A 20000-nucleotide genomic window follows, 5' to 3' on the forward strand; every position below is an offset into this window, starting at 1 on the left:
CACTGGACGTCACACGGCCAACAGAAAATAGGATTGTCGATACGTGATTGGTCAACACAGCTCTGTTTATTTACAATTTATTTATCAGACGCTTTTATCCAAAGAGACGAATATCAGAGAGGAAGAACAACACGAGCGAGGAGAGAGAGAGGAAGAGACAACGACAGGAAGTGAAAACAAACAGCTTTACAAATGAGTTTAGACTCCAAGACTCAGATTTTAGCTTATTCAAATATGCTGATGATGTGACACTTGTTGGCCTCCTACGTGCAGGGGACACTAAAGGAGAGAATATGTATTTTAATCATGTAGCTTCGCTCCAGAACTGGTGTCTATCGAGTGCTTTACAGATAAACAGTAAAACTACAGAAATGGTTATATCCAGTAAAAACAATATTTCTGACTCCTGCCTCACAATCATGGGAGAAATTGTTGAAAAGGTAAACTGCTTTAAATATTTAGGAACTTCCATCGATAGTCACCTCAAATTCATAGATAACACAGACTATGTCTTTAAAACAGCTCTGCAGAGGCTACACCTACTTAGGAAGCTGAATGAGTTTGGGGTGAGTAAAAAGGTTCTTGAAGTGGTGAACAAGAATCTGGTAGAAAGTATTTTGTCTTTTAACATGGTCGCATGGTACGGGCATTTAGATGTTAAATGTAAAAACAAACTGACAAAGAGTGGTCAATACCGCTCGTAAAATCATAGGGAAACCACAGATGGCACTTTGTGACAGACATGTACTGAAGAACATAACAAGTGACCCTTCTCATCCACTGCACTTCGAAGTGCTTCCATCAGGTCAAGAGCCACGACCCGCCCTCAACTCTAACTGAACATTGTTTTATGAAATTACTGTTTTTAAACCTATAACTTTATGAAATGTTTTAAAACTCTGGCTTATTATATTAAATTATTATTTTAAATTCATGAACCATGCTGACTGTGATGTTGTCGAGGACTACAGGCGCTCTCCTGGTTTCCTGCTGTGCTTGAATGTTGTCTTGTTTGTCATAACGTTCTTTCTGTCTTGTTCTTGTGAAACCAAAGACAATTTTCAACTTTGTGGACAAATAAAGTTTTATTCTTCTTAAATCTGACAGGAAGTGACCAGAGGTGCTAAAATCACTTCTATCTGAACCACTTCTCTTGCCCGCTTCCATCGCTGCAACACCTGTTGACCTGATAACTGCTCTCATATCTGACAAACTGAGGGGCGTCCAAAACGGCCGTGTGGGGGGGGGGGTCTTAAAAGCGCCTACCTTCTCTGGTCCAAACAAATCCAGAGCATTCAGGAGCAGAATGTAAAGTTAGAAGGAGGACATACTGGCTGCTGCATTGTTGTCAGCCTCATGAGATCCTGGACCCCTCAGTGACACACACACACACACACACACACACACACACACACACACACACACACACACACACACACACACACACACACACACACACACACACACACACACACACACACACACACACACACACACACACACACACACACACACACACACACTAATTGAAACACGCCCCTCTCTCTCCTCTGGGACCTGTTGCTGCTGTTGTCGTCTCTCGGGGCGTCTGGTTGGCCGAGATGTTTATCAGTTATGAGCGCCACGCCCACTCATCATTGGCTTGTTACAGTGCCAGGCCCCGCCCCCTTCTGACCTCATAACCTTCTTCTCAGCATTGAGTGGCCATCAGACTGATGTGTGGGAAAAATCCCCCTCGAGGACTCTCACACAGGACGAGGATCCATCCCTGAATGAAATGATTTAGAGGCTTTTAATTTGAAAGGTGTCTCTCCTTCTTGTTTGTTATTGTGGTTGCCATGGTTACATTATATGTTTCTCTATACTCTGTACACTACAGCTATGAGTGAGAGACAGTGGTGAATCTGTGTGTTCGGGTCCTCCAGTGTCCTGACATCCACTCCTCTTCTTCTTGTCCACTTAGGGGGTTTCCTACTGTCGCTGCAAAATTAGCACATTTTGGGGTCACTGCTTTGGTTTAAATTTGTCATCCCTCTGGGGCCCCCCGCTGGTCTGGGGCCCCAAGCAGGTGCCTACCTCTTGCCTGTTGAAGAGCAACGCCTCTGGAGAGAGATATAAAAACTTGATTTGCTCTTTTGAAAAACATTTATTTGATTTTTGTTTGAGAAGCGCTGACAGATCTCTACAGACAAAGAGAGAATGTGAAAGTGTTTGTAACCCTGCAGAGGTTTGAACTGAGTGTTCTGATTACTAACCTGATCGTACCCTTTTGTAAAATGCATAATCACATTTGTAAACTGAGTTGAAGATTTTATTCAGGCAATTTTTGTCTGAATACATATGATGTATTTTTGTAGACCCTGAAGTATCATCTCCACGGAGTCTAATCCTCCTCTGATGTTCTCATTGGGTTTTGGATCATTAATAAATAATCTCTGTGTTAAACGTTTCTGAAGCGTAGGCGTTTTGTTCAGCAGGATCATCTTCACAGATGAACGCCATTTTTATGATGTGTGAAGCATTAATGCGGCCAACAGAAGTAAAAAGCTAACGTTATGCTACAAGCTAACTACACCACGGTGGGATGGTTGTGACGTCACTAGCGTTATGCTTCAGACGATCTCTGATAAACTAATCCACGTAGCTTAATAAATAGTTTACTAACATAATATTCACCTGAACCTAAAGATTAAACCTACAGGAGACATCTCCGACTAGTGAGAGAGTTCCGCCCTCTGTGTCCGGCGTGATGACCTTTAATGACCCCGACAACCACTGTAGTCACATTTAGCCGCTTGTTAGCAACCGCCTTTTTAAAGACGAGTAAAAACTTCAAACTTCACAAGTGGAGGTATTACCTAACGTAGTTTATGTGCTCTAACAGAACACCAACATCTCTTCAGCTTGTGTTAACCACAGACCTTATTTCAGGAGTCTAACCACAAACACATTCAAAATCCCCGTTGACTTTTAGACGTTAGACCCCATGGCGCTAACATGCTAACTCACTTCCTGGTTTTAGGACTCCTTCCTGTGGCGCTCTATCAGGTAGAACAGCTGTAGAGAAACAGGAAGTGTTTGGAGGAGAGGTGACATGCAGTGAGGAGCCGAGGTTGGATTTGAACCCCCAGTGGCTACCGCCTCTGTACATGCGGCGAGCTTCATAACCGCTAGGCCATCAGCGCCCCGAAGGTTTCAGGTTTTAAAAAGTGTGTTTGACTTTGTAAACTGAGAGCACGGTTTAAAAACTCTGCGTACGTCTTTAAAAACTTTGTTCAGTTTAGTAACTCACGAACGAATCTCAAACAGCTTCTCGTGTTTCCTCCTCTGAGCCTTCTGGGCCTCCGTAGATTTAAACGTCTGAAACATTCTGAGCAGTAAAATATGAAACTAAAGAAACACAAACTCTGAACAGATTTGTACAAATGTTTTATTGTGAAAGAATCAGGAAGAAGAATTCATGTTTTAACTTTCAAAACGTTCTTTTTATGGCACTGATGAATAACGTGTTGAGCCGCTGAGAGAGGGGGCGGGGCCTAAACAGCTGCTGACGCCACGTTAAAAACATAAGTCCTTTTTAAACTTTTGGGTCCAGACTGAAGACGTCGTCGTGTCCTCGTGTAAAACGCTGACTGTGCGCTCGCAGCGCCTGCATGCAGTCAACAGTCTGTTGACCACGCCCACTTCTCCGGTACTTCTTACTGCATGTTTTTACATTTCAATAACTTTAGAGAACGAGTCAGAGTCAGCGGCGTCCTCTAGGAGGAGCTACATTCGGACCCGGACCGGATCAGACCGGACCAGAGTCCAGGGACGGGACCGGCCCCTGATCAGGTCTGAGTCTGATCATCAGACGGTAGAGAAACGACGCTCTCCGTCTATGGCGTTTGGTATTCATGACATAAATATCTAAAAGTAGGATTCTTCTTTAAGCTCCGCCCCCTCTGCAGACGGGACACAGTATTTGGAGATATTAATAAATTAAACAGCGTGGGGTTGCACCAGCTCCGAGTGCGCTCAGTCGTCGTCTAGTTTGAAAGTGACCTCTGACTCAGGACGCCGTTCACCAGCGGAGGTCGCTCCAACCGTCACATCGAGCTCCTGGTAGGTGTGACGTCCTCGGTTGTCATGGTGATGGTGTGATGCGTTGGATGAGGAGGAGGAGCAGAGTGTTTTTACTGGTTGTCATGGTAACAGCAGCGTGGTCGATTACGTCCCTCAAATGTTTGATGACTTTGTTTTGACTCCTGCTTTAGTTTACCATCAGCTCATTTCATCGTCCAATCACAGAGGAGCGTTAAATGACCTGATGGTGTAGTTACAGATGTCACCACTAGAGGTCCCTGCTGTTATTGTTCAGAGCTGGTGCAACAGGACTCTGGAGTCCACATCGGACCACAGAGTCCTTCAGAGGAAGATCTACTGCGACTCCTCGTTTCATCCCGACGCCACGAGAACGAAGTGTGAAGAAAAAAAACCACAGAGAGCCGATAGTGACACCATGAGACGTGTGTGTGTGTGTGTGTGTGTGTGTGTGTGTGTGTGTGTGTGTGTGTGTGTGTGTGTGTGTGTGTGTGTGTGTGTGTGTGTGTGTGTGTGTGTGTGTGTGTGTGTGTGTGTGTGTGTGTGTGTGTGTGTGTGTGTGTGTGTGTGGAGGGTCAGAGTCCTGTTTATCAGCTGATCCCCTTACAGTAGTTAAAGCACACAGTCTGAATGAAGAGACCAGAAGAAGAAGCCTCTCTGACATAATAATCATAACACACCACCTTCAAAAAATAAAGATTATCCTGCTCGGGTCCGTCGAGCAGCTTTGGCATTTCTCAATAACTGATTGGTCCATGTTTCTCCTCCAGCAGCCATTGGTCCTCTCTCTCTCTCTCTCTCTCTCTCTCTCGCTCCCAGCTGATCTCCGCTCGTCTGATCCGTCTCATCTGAACACAGAAAGATAAAAAGTGATCAGATCAATGTGTTCAGGACGAGGCGCTGCTGATTGTGAAGCTTTTCAGTGTCACGGGGTTAAAAACCGACTCGATGGTTCAAAGTCTAAAGAGCGTCGTCATGGAAACATACAGAAGCTTTAACTTAAAGACATCAGACAGAAGACTTCCAACACGGCGAGCAATCAACTGCATAAAAAAACATCGGAAACTTTTTCATATTTCTGCAACTTTTGACGATTAAAAACATTTTCATCCGTCTCTGTGTGATGGAGTAAACATCGTCTCTGATGGAGTAAACATCGTCTGTGATGGAGTAAACATCGTCTGTGATGGAGTAAACATCGTCTGTGTGTGATGGAGTAAACATCGTCTCTGATGGAGTAAACATCGTCTCTGATGGAGTAAACATCGTCTCTGTGTGATGGAGTAAACATGGCCTGTGTGATGGAGTAAACATCGTCTCTGATGGAGTAAACATCGTCTGTGTGATGGAGTAAACATCGTCTGTGTGATGGAGTAAACATCGTCTCTGATGGAGTAAACATGGTCTGTGTGATGGAGTAAACATCGTCTCTGATGGAGTAAACATCGTCTCTGATGGAGTAAACATCGTCTCTGTGTGATGGAGTAAACATGGTCTCTGATGGAGTAAACATGGTCTCTGATGGAGTAAACATCGTCTGTGTGATGGAGTAAACATCGTCTCTGATGGAGTAAACATCGTCTGTGTGATGGAGTAAACATCGTCTGTGTGATGGAGTAAACATCGTCTGTGTGATGGAGTAAACATGGTCTCTGATGGAGTAAACATCGTCTCTGATGGAGTAAACATGGTCTCTGATGGAGTAAACATCGTCTGTCTGATGGAGTAAACATCGTCTCTGATGGAGTAAACATCGTCTGTGTGATGGAGTAAACATCGTCTGTCAGATGGAGTAAACATCGTCTGTCAGATGGAGTAAACATCGTCTCTGATGGAGTAAACATCGTCTGTGTGATGGAGTAAACATGGTCTCTGATGGAGTAAACATCGTCTCTGATGGAGTAAACATGGTCTCTGATGGAGTAAACATCCTCTCTGATGGAGTAAACATGGTCTCTGATGGAGTAAACATGGTCTCTGATGGAGTAAACATGGTCTCTCATGGAGTAAACATCGTCTCTGATGGAGTAAACATTGTCTCTGATGGAGTAAACATGGTCTCTGATGGAGTAAACATCGTCTGTCTGATGGAGTAAACATCGTCTCTGATGGAGTAAACATGGTCTCTGATGGAGTAAACATTGTCTCTGATGGAGTAAACATGGTCTCTGATGGAGTAAACATCGTCTGTGTGATGGAGTAAACATCGTCTCTGATGGAGTAAACATCGTCTCTGATGGAGTAAACATGGTCTCTGATGGAGTAAACGTCGTCTCTGTGTGATGGAGTAAACATCGTCTGTGTGATGGAGTAAACATCGTCTCTGTGTGATGGAGTAAACATCGTCTGTGTGATGGAGTAAACATCGTCTGTGTGATGGAGTAAACATCGTCTGTGTGATGGAGTAAACATCGTCTCTGATGGAGTAAACATCGTCTGTGTGATGGAGTAAACATCGTCTGTCTGATGGAGTAAACATGGTCTCTGATGGAGTAAACATCGTCTGTGTGATGGAGTAAACATGGTCTCTGATGGAGTAAACATCGTCTGTGTGATGGAGTAAACATGGTCTCTGATGGAGTAAACATCGTCTCTGATGGAGTAAACATGGTCTCTGATGGAGTAAACATCGTCTCTGATGGAGTAAACATCGTCTGTGTGATGGAGTAAACATCGTCTGTGTGATGGAGTAAACATGGTCTCTGATGGAGTAAACATGGTCTCTGATGGAGTAAACATCGTCTCTGATGGAGTAAACATCGTCTGTGTGATGGAGTAAACATCGTCTGTGTGATGGAGTAAACATGGTCTCTGATGGAGTAAACATGGTCTCTGATGGAGTAAACATCGTCTCTGATGGAGTAAACATGGTCTCTGATGGAGTAAACATCGTCTCTGATGGAGTAAACATCGTCTGTGTGATGGAGTAAACATGGTCTCTGATGGAGTAAACATCGTCTCTGATGGAGTAAACATCGTCTGTGTGATGGAGTAAACATCGTCTCTGATGGAGTAAACATCGTCTCTGATGGAGTAAACATGGTCTCTGATGGAGTAAACATGGTCTCTGATGGAGTAAACATCGTCTGTCTGATGGAGTAAACATCGTCTCTGATGGAGTAAACATCGTCTGTGTGATGGAGTAAACATCGTCTGTGTGATGGAGTAAACATCGTCTCTGATGGAGTAAACATCGTCTCTGATGGAGTAAACATCGTCTCTGTGTGATGGAGTAAACATCGTCTCTGATGGAGTAAACATCGTCTCTGTGTGATGGAGTAAACATCGTCTGTCTGATGGAGTAAACATCGTCTCTGATGGAGTAAACATCGTCTGTGTGATGGAGTAAACATCGTCTGTGTGATGGAGTAAACATCGTCTCTGATGGAGTAAACATCGTCTGTGATGGAGTAAACATCGTCTGTGATGGAGTAAACATCGTCTCTGTGTGATGGAGTAAACATCGTCTGTGTGATGGAGTAAACATCGTCTCTGATGGAGTAAACATCGTCTCTGTGTGATGGAGTAAACATCGTCTGTGTGATGGAGTAAACATCGTCTCTGATGGAGTAAACATCGTCTGTGTGATGGAGTAAACATCGTCTCTGTGTGATGGAGTAAACATCGTCTCTGATGGAGTAAACATCGTCTCTGTGTGATGGAGTAAACATCGTCTCTGATGGAGTAAACATCGTCTGTGTGATGGAGTAAACATCGTCTCTGATGGAGTAAACATCGTCTGTGTGATGGAGTAAACATCGTCTCTGATGGAGTAAACATCGTCTCTGTGTGATGGAGTAAACATCGTCTGTGTGATGGAGTAAACATCGTCTCTGATGGAGTAAACATCGTCTCTGTGTGATGGAGTAAACATCGTCTGTGTGATGGAGTAAACATCGTCTCTGATGGAGTAAACATCGTCTGTGTGATGGAGTAAACATGGTCTCTGTGTGATGGAGTAAACATCGTCTCTGATGGAGTAAACATCGTCTCTGTGTGATGGAGTAAACATCGTCTCTGATGGAGTAAACATCGTCTGTGTGATGGAGTAAACATCGTCTCTGATGGAGTAAACATCGTCTGTGTGATGGAGTAAACATCGTCTCTGATGGAGTAAACATCGTCTGTGTGATGGAGTAAACATCGTCTGTGTGATGGAGTAAACATGGTCTCTGATGGAGTAAACATCGTCTGTGTGATGGAGTAAACATCGTCTGTGTGATGGAGTAAACATGGTCTCTGATGGAGTAAACATCGTCTGTGTGATGGAGTAAACATCGTCTCTGATGGAGTAAACATCGTCTGTGTGATGGAGTAAACATCGTCTCTGATGGAGTAAACATCGTCTGTGTGATGGAGTAAACATCGTCTGTGTGATGGAGTAAACATGGTCTCTGATGGAGTAAACATCGTCTGTGTGATGGAGTAAACATCGTCTCTGATGGAGTAAACATCGTCTCTGATGGAGTAAACATCGTCTGTGTGATGGAGTAAACATCGTCTGTGTGATGGAGTAAACATCGTCTGTGTGATGGAGTAAACATCGTCTCTGATGGAGTAAACATCCTCTCTGATGGAGTAAACATCGTCTGTGTGATGGAGTAAACATGGTCTCTGATGGAGTAAACATGGTCTCTGATGGAGTAAACATCGTCTGTGTGATGGAGTAAACATGGTCTGTGTGATGGAGTAAACATCGTCTGTGTGATGGAGTAAACATCGTCTGTGTGATGGAGTAAACATGGTCTCTGATGGAGTAAACATCGTCTGTGTGATGGAGTAAACATCGTCTGTGTGATGGAGTAAACATGGTCTCTGATGGAGTAAACATCGTCTGTGTGATGGAGTAAACATGGTCTCTGATGGAGTAAACATCGTCTGTGTGATGGAGTAAACATCGTCTCTGATGGAGTAAACATGGTCTGTGTGATGGAGTAAACATGGTCTGTGTGATGGAGTAAACATGGTCTGTGTGATGGAGTAAACATGGTCTCTGATGGAGTAAACATCGTCTGTGTGATGGAGTAAACATGGTCTCTGATGGAGTAAACATTGTCTGTGTGATGGAGTAAACATGGTCTGTGTGATGGAGTAAACATGGTCTCTGATGGAGTAAACATTGTCTGTGTGATGGAGTAAACATGGTCTGTGTGATGGAGTAAACATGGTCTCTGATGGAGTAAACATGGTCTGTGTGATGGAGTAAACATGGTCTGTGTGATGGAGTAAACATGGTCTGTGTGATGGAGTAAACATCGTCTGTGTGATGGAGTAAACATCGTCTCTGATGGAGTAAACATCCTCTCTGATGGAGTAAACATCGTCTGTGTGATGGAGTAAACATCGTCTCTGATGGAGTAAACATCGTCTGTGTGATGGAGTAAACATCGTCTCTGATGGAGTAAACATCCTCTCTGATGGAGTAAACATCGTCTGTGTGATGGAGTAAACATCGTCTCTGATGGAGTAAACATCGTCTCTGATGGAGTAAACATGGTCTCTGATGGAGTAAACATCGTCTGTCTGATGGAGTAAACATGGTCTCTGATGGAGTAAACATCGTCTGTCTGATGGAGTAAACATGGTCTCTGATGGAGTAAACATCGTCTGTCTGATGGAGTAAACATCGTCTGTGTGATGGAGTAAACATCGTCTGTGTGATGGAGTAAACATCCTCTCTGATGGAGTAAACATGGTCTCTGATGGAGTAAACATCGTCTGTGTGATGGAGTAAACATGGTCTCTGATGGAGTAAACATCGTCTGTGTGATGGAGTAAACATGGTCTCTGATGGAGTAAACATCGTCTGTGTGATGGAGTAAACATGGTCTCTGATGGAGTAAACATCGTCTGTGTGATGGAGTAAACATCCTCTCTGATGGAGTAAACATGGTCTCTGATGGAGTAAACATCGTCTGTGTGATGGAGTAAACATCCTCTCTGATGGAGTAAACATGGTCTCTGATGGAGTAAACATCGTCTGTGTGATGGAGTAAACATCGTCTGTGTGATGGAGTAAACATCGTCTGTGTGATGGAGTAAACATCGTCTCTGATGGAGTAAACATCGTCTGTGTGATGGAGTAAACATCGTCTGTGTGATGGAGTAAACATCGTCTCTGATGGAGTAAACATCGTCTGTGTGATGGAGTAAACATCGTCTGTGTGATGGAGTAAACATTGTCTGTGTGATGGAGTAAACATCGTCTGTGTGATGGAGTAAACATCGTCTGTGTGATGGAGTAAACATGGTCTCTGATGGAGTAAACATCGTCTGTGTGATGGAGTAAACATCGTCTGTGTGATGGAGTAAACATCGTCTGTGTGATGGAGTAAACATGGTCTCTGATGGAGTAAACATCGTCTGTGTGATGGAGTAAACATGGTCTCTGATGGAGTAAACATCGTCTGTGTGATGGAGTAAACATCGTCTGTGTGATGGAGTAAACATGGTCTCTGATGGAGTAAACATTGTCTGTGTGATGGAGTAAACATGGTCTGTGTGATGGAGTAAACATGGTCTCTGATGGAGTAAACATTGTCTGTGTGATGGAGTAAACATGGTCTGTGTGATGGAGTAAACATGGTCTCTGATGGAGTAAACATGGTCTGTGTGATGGAGTAAACATGGTCTGTGTGATGGAGTAAACATGGTCTGTGTGATGGAGTAAACATGGTCTGTGTGATGGAGTAAACATCGTCTGTGTGATGGAGTAAACATCGTCTCTGATGGAGTAAACATCCTCTCTGATGGAGTAAACATCGTCTGTGTGATGGAGTAAACATCGTCTCTGATGGAGTAAACATGGTCTCTGATGGAGTAAACATCGTCTGTCTGATGGAGTAAACATGGTCTCTGATGGAGTAAACATCGTCTGTCTGATGGAGTAAACATGGTCTCTGATGGAGTAAACATCGTCTGTCTGATGGAGTAAACATCGTCTGTGTGATGGAGTAAACATCGTCTGTGTGATGGAGTAAACATCCTCTCTGATGGAGTAAACATGGTCTCTGATGGAGTAAACATCGTCTGTGTGATGGAGTAAACATGGTCTCTGATGGAGTAAACATCGTCTGTGTGATGGAGTAAACATCCTCTCTGATGGAGTAAACATGGTCTCTGATGGAGTAAACATCGTCTGTGTGATGGAGTAAACATGGTCTCTGATGGAGTAAACATCGTCTGTGTGATGGAGTAAACATCCTCTCTGATGGAGTAAACATGGTCTCTGATGGAGTAAACATCGTCTGTGTGATGGAGTAAACATCCTCTCTGATGGAGTAAACATGGTCTCTGATGGAGTAAACATCGTCTGTGTGATGGAGTAAACATCGTCTGTGTGATGGAGTAAACATCGTCTGTGTGATGGAGTAAACATCGTCTCTGATGGAGTAAACATCGTCTGTGTGATGGAGTAAACATCGTCTGTGTGATGGAGTAAACATCGTCTCTGATGGAGTAAACATCGTCTGTGTGATGGAGTAAACATCGTCTGTGTGATGGAGTAAACATTGTCTGTGTGATGGAGTAAACATCGTCTGTGTGATGGAGTAAACATCGTCTGTGTGATGGAGTAAACATGGTCTCTGATGGAGTAAACATCGTCTGTGTGATGGAGTAAACATCGTCTGTGTGATGGAGTAAACATCGTCTGTGTGATGGAGTAAACATCGTCTGTGTGATGGAGTAAACATCGTCTGTGTGATGGAGTAAACATCGTCTGTGTGATGGAGTAAACATGGTCTCTGATGGAGTAAACATCGTCTGTGTGATGGAGTAAACATCGTCTGTGTGATGGAGTAAACATTGTCTGTGTGATGGAGTAAACATCGTCTGTGTGATGGAGTAAACATCGTCTGTGTGATGGAGTAAACATGGTCTGTGTGATGGAGTAAACATCGTCTGTGTGATGGAGTAAACATCGTCTGTGTGATGGAGTAAACATCGTCTGTGTGATGGAGTAAACATGGTCTCTGATGGAGTAAACATCGTCTGTGTGATGGAGTAAACATCGTCTGTGTGATGGAGTAAACATCGTCTCTGATGGAGTAAACATCGTCTGTGTGATGGAGTAAACATCGTCTGTGTGATGGAGTAAACATCGTCTCTGATGGAGTAAACATCGTCTGTGTGATGGAGTAAACATCGTCTGTGTGATGGAGTAAACATTGTCTGTGTGATGGAGTAAACATCGTCTGTGTGATGGAGTAAACATCGTCTGTGTGATGGAGTAAACATGGTCTCTGATGGAGTAAACATCGTCTGTGTGATGGAGTAAACATCGTCTGTGTGATGGAGTAAACATCGTCTGTGTGATGGAGTAAACATCGTCTGTGTGATGGAGTAAACATCGTCTGTGTGATGGAGTAAACATCGTCTGTGTGATGGAGTAAACATGGTCTCTGATGGAGTAAACATCGTCTGTGTGATGGAGTAAACATCGTCTGTGTGATGGAGTAAACATGGTCTCTGATGGAGTAAACATCGTCTGTGTGATGGAGTAAACATGGTCTCTGATGGAGTAAACATGGTCTCTGATGGAGTAAACATGGTCTCTGATGGAGTAAACATCGTCTGTGTGTGATGGAGTAAACATCGTCTCTGATGGAGTAAACATCGTCTCTGTGTGATGGAGTAAACATCGTCTGTGTGATGGAGTAAACATCGTCTCTGATGGAGTAAACATCGTCTGTGTGATGGAGTAAACATCGTCTGTGTGATGGAGTAAACATGGTCTCTGATGGAGTAAACATGGTCTCTGATGGAGTAAACATGGTCTCTGATGGAGTAAACATCGTCTGTGTGATGGAGTAAACATGGTCTCTGATGGAGTAAACATCGTCTGTGTGATGGAGTAAACATGGTCTCTGATGGAGTAAACATCGTCTGTCTGATGGAGTAAACATCGTCTGTGTGATGGAGTAAACATGGTCTCTGATGGAGTAAACATCGTCTCTGATGGAGTAAACATGGTCTCTGATGGAGTAAACATCGTCTCTGATGGAGTAAACATCGTCTGTGTGATGGAGTAAACATCGTCTGTGTGATGGAGTAAACATGGTCTCTGATGGAGTAAACATCGTCTCTGATGGAGTAAACATCGTCTGTGTGATGGAGTAAACATGGTCTCTGATGGAGTAAACATCGTCTCTGATGGAGTAAACATCGTCTGTGTGATGGAGTAAACATTGTCTGTGTGATGGAGTAAACATGGTCTCTGATGGAGTAAACATGGTCTCTGATGGAGTAAACATCGTCTGTGTGATGGAGTAAACATGGTCTCTGATGGAGTAAACATCGTCTCTGATGGAGTAAACATCGTCTGTGTGATGGAGTAAACATGGTCTCTGATGGAGTAAACATCGTCTCTGATGGAGTAAACATCGTCTGTGTGATGGAGTAAACATTGTCTGTGTGATGGAGTAAACATGGTCTCTGATGGAGTAAACATGGTCTCTGATGGAGTAAACATGGTCTCTGATGGAGTAAACATGGTCTCTGATGGAGTAAACATCGTCTGTCTGATGGAGTAAACATCGTCTCTGATGGAGTAAACATGGTCTCTGATGGAGTAAACATCGTCTGTGTGATGGAGTAAACATCGTCTGTGTGATGGAGTAAACATCGTCTGTGTGATGGAGTAAACATCGTCTCTGATGGAGTAAACATCGTCTCTGATGGAGTAAACATCGTCTCTGTGTGATGGAGTAAACATCGTCTCTGATGGAGTAAACATCGTCTCTGTGTGATGGAGTAAACATCGTCTGTCTGATGGAGTAAACATCGTCTCTGATGGAGTAAACATCGTCTGTGTGATGGAGTAAACATCGTCTGTGTGATGGAGTAAACATCGTCTCTGATGGAGTAAACATCGTCTGTGATGGAGTAAACATCGTCTGTGATGGAGTAAACATCGTCTCTGTGTGATGGAGTAAACATCGTCTGTGTGATGGAGTAAACATCGTCTGTGTGATGGAGTAAACATGGTCTCTGATGGAGTAAACATCGTCTGTGTGATGGAGTAAACATCCTCTCTGATGGAGTAAACATGGTCTCTGATGGAGTAAACATCGTCTGTGTGATGGAGTAAACATGGTCTCTGATGGAGTAAACATCGTCTGTGTGATGGAGTAAACATCCTCTCTGATGGAGTAAACATGGTCTCTGATGGAGTAAACATCGTCTGTGTGATGGAGTAAACATCCTCTCTGATGGAGTAAACATGGTCTCTGATGGAGTAAACATCGTCTGTGTGATGGAGTAAACATCGTCTGTGTGATGGAGTAAACATCGTCTGTGTGATGGAGTAAACATCGTCTCTGATGGAGTAAACATCGTCTGTGTGATGGAGTAAACATCGTCTGTGTGATGGAGTAAACATCGTCTCTGATGGAGTAAACATCGTCTGTGTGATGGAGTAAACATCGTCTGTGTGATGGAGTAAACATTGTCTGTGTGATGGAGTAAACATGGTCTCTGATGGAGTAAACATCGTCTGTGTGATGGAGTAAACATGGTCTCTGATGGAGTAAACATCGTCTGTGTGATGGAGTAAACATGGTCTCTGATGGAGTAAACATCGTCTGTGTGATGGAGTAAACATGGTCTCTGATGGAGTAAACATCGTCTGTCTGATGGAGTAAACATCGTCTGTGTGATGGAGTAAACATGGTCTCTGATGGAGTAAACATCGTCTCTGATGGAGTAAACATGGTCTCTGATGGAGTAAACATCGTCTCTGATGGAGTAAACATCGTCTGTGTGATGGAGTAAACATCGTCTGTGTGATGGAGTAAACATGGTCTCTGATGGAGTAAACATCGTCTCTGATGGAGTAAACATCGTCTGTGTGATGGAGTAAACATGGTCTCTGATGGAGTAAACATCGTCTCTGATGGAGTAAACATCGTCTGTGTGATGGAGTAAACATTGTCTGTGTGATGGAGTAAACATGGTCTCTGATGGAGTAAACATGGTCTCTGATGGAGTAAACATCGTCTGTGTGATGGAGTAAACATGGTCTCTGATGGAGTAAACATCGTCTCTGATGGAGTAAACATCGTCTGTGTGATGGAGTAAACATGGTCTCTGATGGAGTAAACATCGTCTCTGATGGAGTAAACATCGTCTGTGTGATGGAGTAAACATTGTCTGTGTGATGGAGTAAACATGGTCTCTGATGGAGTAAACATGGTCTCTGATGGAGTAAACATGGTCTCTGATGGAGTAAACATGGTCTCTGATGGAGTAAACATCGTCTGTCTGATGGAGTAAACATCGTCTCTGATGGAGTAAACATGGTCTCTGATGGAGTAAACATCGTCTGTGTGATGGAGTAAACATCGTCTGTGTGATGGAGTAAACATCGTCTGTGTGATGGAGTAAACATCGTCTGTGTGATGGAGTAAACATCGTCTCTGATGGAGTAAACATCGTCTCTGATGGAGTAAACATCGTCTCTGTGTGATGGAGTAAACATCGTCTCTGATGGAGTAAACATCGTCTCTGTGTGATGGAGTAAACATCGTCTGTGTGATGGAGTAAACATCGTCTCTGATGGAGTAAACATCGTCTGTGTGATGGAGTAAACATCGTCTCTGTGTGATGGAGTAAACATCGTCTGTGTGATGGAGTAAACATCGTCTCTGATGGAGTAAACATCGTCTCTGTGTGATGGAGTAAACATCGTCTCTGATGGAGTAAACATCGTCTGTGTGATGGAGTAAACATCGTCTCTGATGGAGTAAACATCGTCTGTGTGATGGAGTAAACATCGTCTGTGTGATGGAGTAAACATGGTCTCTGATGGAGTAAACATCGTCTGTGTGATGGAGTAAACATCGTCTGTGTGATGGAGTAAACATGGTCTCTGATGGAGTAAACATCGTCTGTGTGATGGAGTAAACATCGTCTCTGATGGAGTAAACATCGTCTGTGTGATGGAGTAAACATCGTCTCTGATGGAGTAAACATCGTCTGTGTGATGGAGTAAACATCGTCTGTGATGGAGTAAACATGGTCTCTGATGGAGTAAACATGGTCTCTGATGGCGTAAACATCGTCTGTGTGATGGAGTAAACATGGTCTCTGATGGAGTAAACATGGTCTCTGATGGAGTAAACATGGTCTCTGATGGAGTAAACATCGTCTGTGTGATGGAGTAAACATGGTCTCTGATGGAGTAAACATCGTCTGTGTGATGGAGTAAACATCGTCTCTGATGGAGTAAACATCGTCTGTGTGATGGAGTAAACATCGTCTGTGTGATGGAGTAAACATGGTCTCTGATGGAGTAAACATCGTCTGTGTGATGGAGTAAACATCGTCTCTGATGGAGTAAACATCGTCTCTGATGGAGTAAACATCGTCTGTGTGATGGAGTAAACATCGTCTGTGTGATGGAGTAAACATCGTCTGTGTGATGGAGTAAACATCGTCTCTGATGGAGTAAACATCCTCTCTGATGGAGTAAACATCGTCTGTGTGATGGAGTAAACATGGTCTCTGATGGAGTAAACATGGTCTCTGATGGAGTAAACATGGTCTCTGATGGAGTAAACATCGTCTGTGTGATGGAGTAAACATGGTCTGTGTGATGGAGTAAACATCGTCTGTGTGATGGAGTAAACATCGTCTGTGTGATGGAGTAAACATGGTCTCTGATGGAGTAAACATCGTCTGTGTGATGGAGTAAACATCGTCTGTGTGATGGAGTAAACATGGTCTCTGATGGAGTAAACATCGTCTGTGTGATGGAGTAAACATGGTCTCTGATGGAGTAAACATCGTCTGTGTGATGGAGTAAACATCGTCTCTGATGGAGTAAACATGGTCTGTGTGATGGAGTAAACATGGTCTGTGTGATGGAGTAAACATGGTCTGTGTGATGGAGTAAACATGGTCTGTGTGATGGAGTAAACATGGTCTCTGATGGAGTAAACATCGTCTGTGTGATGGAGTAAACATGGTCTCTGATGGAGTAAACATTGTCTGTGTGATGGAGTAAACATGGTCTGTGTGATGGAGTAAACATGGTCTCTGATGGAGTAAACATTGTCTGTGTGATGGAGTAAACATGGTCTGTGTGATGGAGTAAACATGGTCTCTGATGGAGTAAACATGGTCTGTGTGATGGAGTAAACATGGTCTGTGTGATGGAGTAAACATGGTCTGTGTGATGGAGTAAACATCCTCTCTGATGGAGTAAACATCCTCTCTGATGGAGTAAACATCGTCTGTGTGATGGAGTAAACATCGTCTCTGATGGAGTAAACATGGTCTCTGATGGAGTAAACATCGTCTGTGTGATGGAGTAAACATCGTCTGTGTGATGGAGTAAACATGGTCTCTGATGGAGTAAACATCGTCTGTCTGATGGAGTAAACATCGTCTGTGTGATGGAGTAAACATCGTCTGTGTGATGGAGTAAACATCCTCTCTGATGGAGTAAACATCGTCTGTGTGATGGAGTAAACATGGTCTCTGATGGAGTAAACATCGTCTGTGTGATGGAGTAAACATGGTCTCTGATGGAGTAAACATCGTCTGTGTGATGGAGTAAACATGGTCTCTGATGGAGTAAACATCGTCTGTGTGATGGAGTAAACATGGTCTCTGATGGAGTAAACATCGTCTGTGTGATGGAGTAAACATCCTCTCTGATGGAGTAAACATGGTCTCTGATGGAGTAAACATCGTCTGTGTGATGGAGTAAACATCCTCTCTGATGGAGTAAACATGGTCTCTGATGGAGTAAACATCGTCTGTGTGATGGAGTAAACATCCTCTCTGATGGAGTAAACATGGTCTCTGATGGAGTAAACATCGTCTGTGTGATGGAGTAAACATCGTCTCTGATGGAGTAAACATCGTCTGTGTGATGGAGTAAACATCGTCTGTGTGATGGAGTAAACATCGTCTCTGATGGAGTAAACATCGTCTGTGTGATGGAGTAAACATCGTCTGTGTGATGGAGTAAACATTGTCTGTGTGATGGAGTAAACATCGTCTGTGTGATGGAGTAAACATCGTCTGTGTGATGGAGTAAACATCGTCTGTGTGATGGAGTAAACATCGTCTCTGATGGAGTAAACATCGTCTGTGTGATGGAGTAAACATCGTCTCTGATGGAGTAAACATCGTCTGTGTGATGGAGTAAACATCGTCTGTGTGATGGAGTAAACATTGTCTGTGTGATGGAGTAAACATCGTCTGTGTGATGGAGTAAACATGGTCTGTGTGATGGAGTAAACATCGTCTGTGTGATGGAGTAAACATCGTCTGTGTGATGGAGTAAACATCGTCTGTGTGATGGAGTAAACATCGTCTGTGTGATGGAGTAAACATGGTCTCTGATGGAGTAAACATCGTCTGTGTGATGGAGTAAACATGGTCTCTGATGGAGTAAACATGGTCTGTGTGATGGAGTAAACATCGTCTCTGATGGAGTAAACATCGTCTCTGATGGAGTAAACATGGTCTCTGATGGAGTAAACATCGTCTCTGATGGAGTAAACATGGTCTCTGATGGAGTAAACATGGTCTGTGTGATGGAGTAAACATCGTCTCTGATGGAGTAAACATCGTCTCTGATGGAGTAAACATGGTCTCTGATGGAGTAAACATCGTCTCTGATGGAGTAAACATGGTCTCTGATGGAGTAAACATCGTCTGTGTGATGGAGTAAACATGGTCTCTGATGGAGTAAACATGGTCTCTGATGGAGTAAACATGGTCTCTGATGGAGTAAACATCGTCTGTGTGATGGAGTAAACATCGTCTGTGTGATGGAGTAAACATGGTCTCTGATGGAGTAAACATGGTCTCTGATGGAGTAAACATGGTCTCTGATGGAGTAAACATCGTCTCTGATGGAGTAAACATGGTCTCTGATGGAGTAAACATGGTCTCTGATGGAGTAAACATCGTCTCTGATGGAGTAAACATGGTCTCTGATGGAGTAAACATGGTCTCTGATGGAGTAAACATGGTCTGTGTGATGGAGTAAACATCGTCTGTGTGATGGAGTAAACATCGTCTGTGTGATGGAGTAAACATGGTCTCTGATGGAGTAAACATCGTCTGTGTGATGGAGTAAACATCGTCTGTGTGATGGAGTAAACATGGTCTCTGATGGAGTAAACATCGTCTGTGTGATGGAGTAAACATGGTCTCTGATGGAGTAAACATCGTCTGTGTGATGGAGTAAACATCGTCTCTGATGGAGTAAACATGGTCTGTGTGATGGAGTAAACATGGTCTGTGTGATGGAGTAAACATGGTCTGTGTGATGGAGTAAACATGGTCTGTGTGATGGAGTAAACATGGTCTCTGATGGAGTAAACATCGTCTGTGTGATGGAGTAAACATGGTCTCTGATGGAGTAAACATTGTCTGTGTGATGGAGTAAACATGGTCTGTGTGATGGAGTAAACATGGTCTCTGATGGAGTAAACATTGTCTGTGTGATGGAGTAAACATGGTCTGTGTGATGGAGTAAACATGGTCTCTGATGGAGTAAACATGGTCTGTGTGATGGAGTAAACATGGTCTGTGTGATGGAGTAAACATGGTCTGTGTGATGGAGTAAACATCCTCTCTGATGGAGTAAACATCCTCTCTGATGGAGTAAACATCGTCTGTGTGATGGAGTAAACATCGTCTCTGATGGAGTAAACATGGTCTCTGATGGAGTAAACATCGTCTGTGTGATGGAGTAAACATCGTCTGTGTGATGGAGTAAACATGGTCTCTGATGGAGTAAACATCGTCTGTCTGATGGAGTAAACATCGTCTGTGTGATGGAGTAAACATCGTCTGTGTGATGGAGTAAACATCCTCTCTGATGGAGTAAACATCGTCTGTGTGATGGAGTAAACATGGTCTCTGATGGAGTAAACATCGTCTGTGTGATGGAG

The 20000-nt window shown here is 43.5% G+C and overlaps 1 protein-coding gene across 1 annotated transcript in view; it reads right to left on the reverse strand.

The window, feature by feature from the left end:
* Positions 1–3412: 3412 nt before the first annotated feature.
* Positions 3413–20000, reverse strand: part of fam174c (family with sequence similarity 174 member C) — a 20752-nt gene continuing 4164 nt past the window's right edge. Inside the window, exon 3 of the mRNA XM_020659178.3 lies at positions 3413–4931. Coding sequence (XP_020514834.1) covers positions 4928–4931 — 4 coding nt within the window. The 3' untranslated portion in view covers positions 3413–4927. The remainder of the gene's footprint in view (positions 4932–20000) is intronic.

Source organism: Labrus bergylta, unplaced genomic scaffold (assembly GCF_963930695.1).
Source record: "Labrus bergylta unplaced genomic scaffold, fLabBer1.1 SCAFFOLD_117, whole genome shotgun sequence".
NCBI classification, from domain to species: domain Eukaryota; kingdom Metazoa; phylum Chordata; class Actinopteri; order Labriformes; family Labridae; genus Labrus; species Labrus bergylta.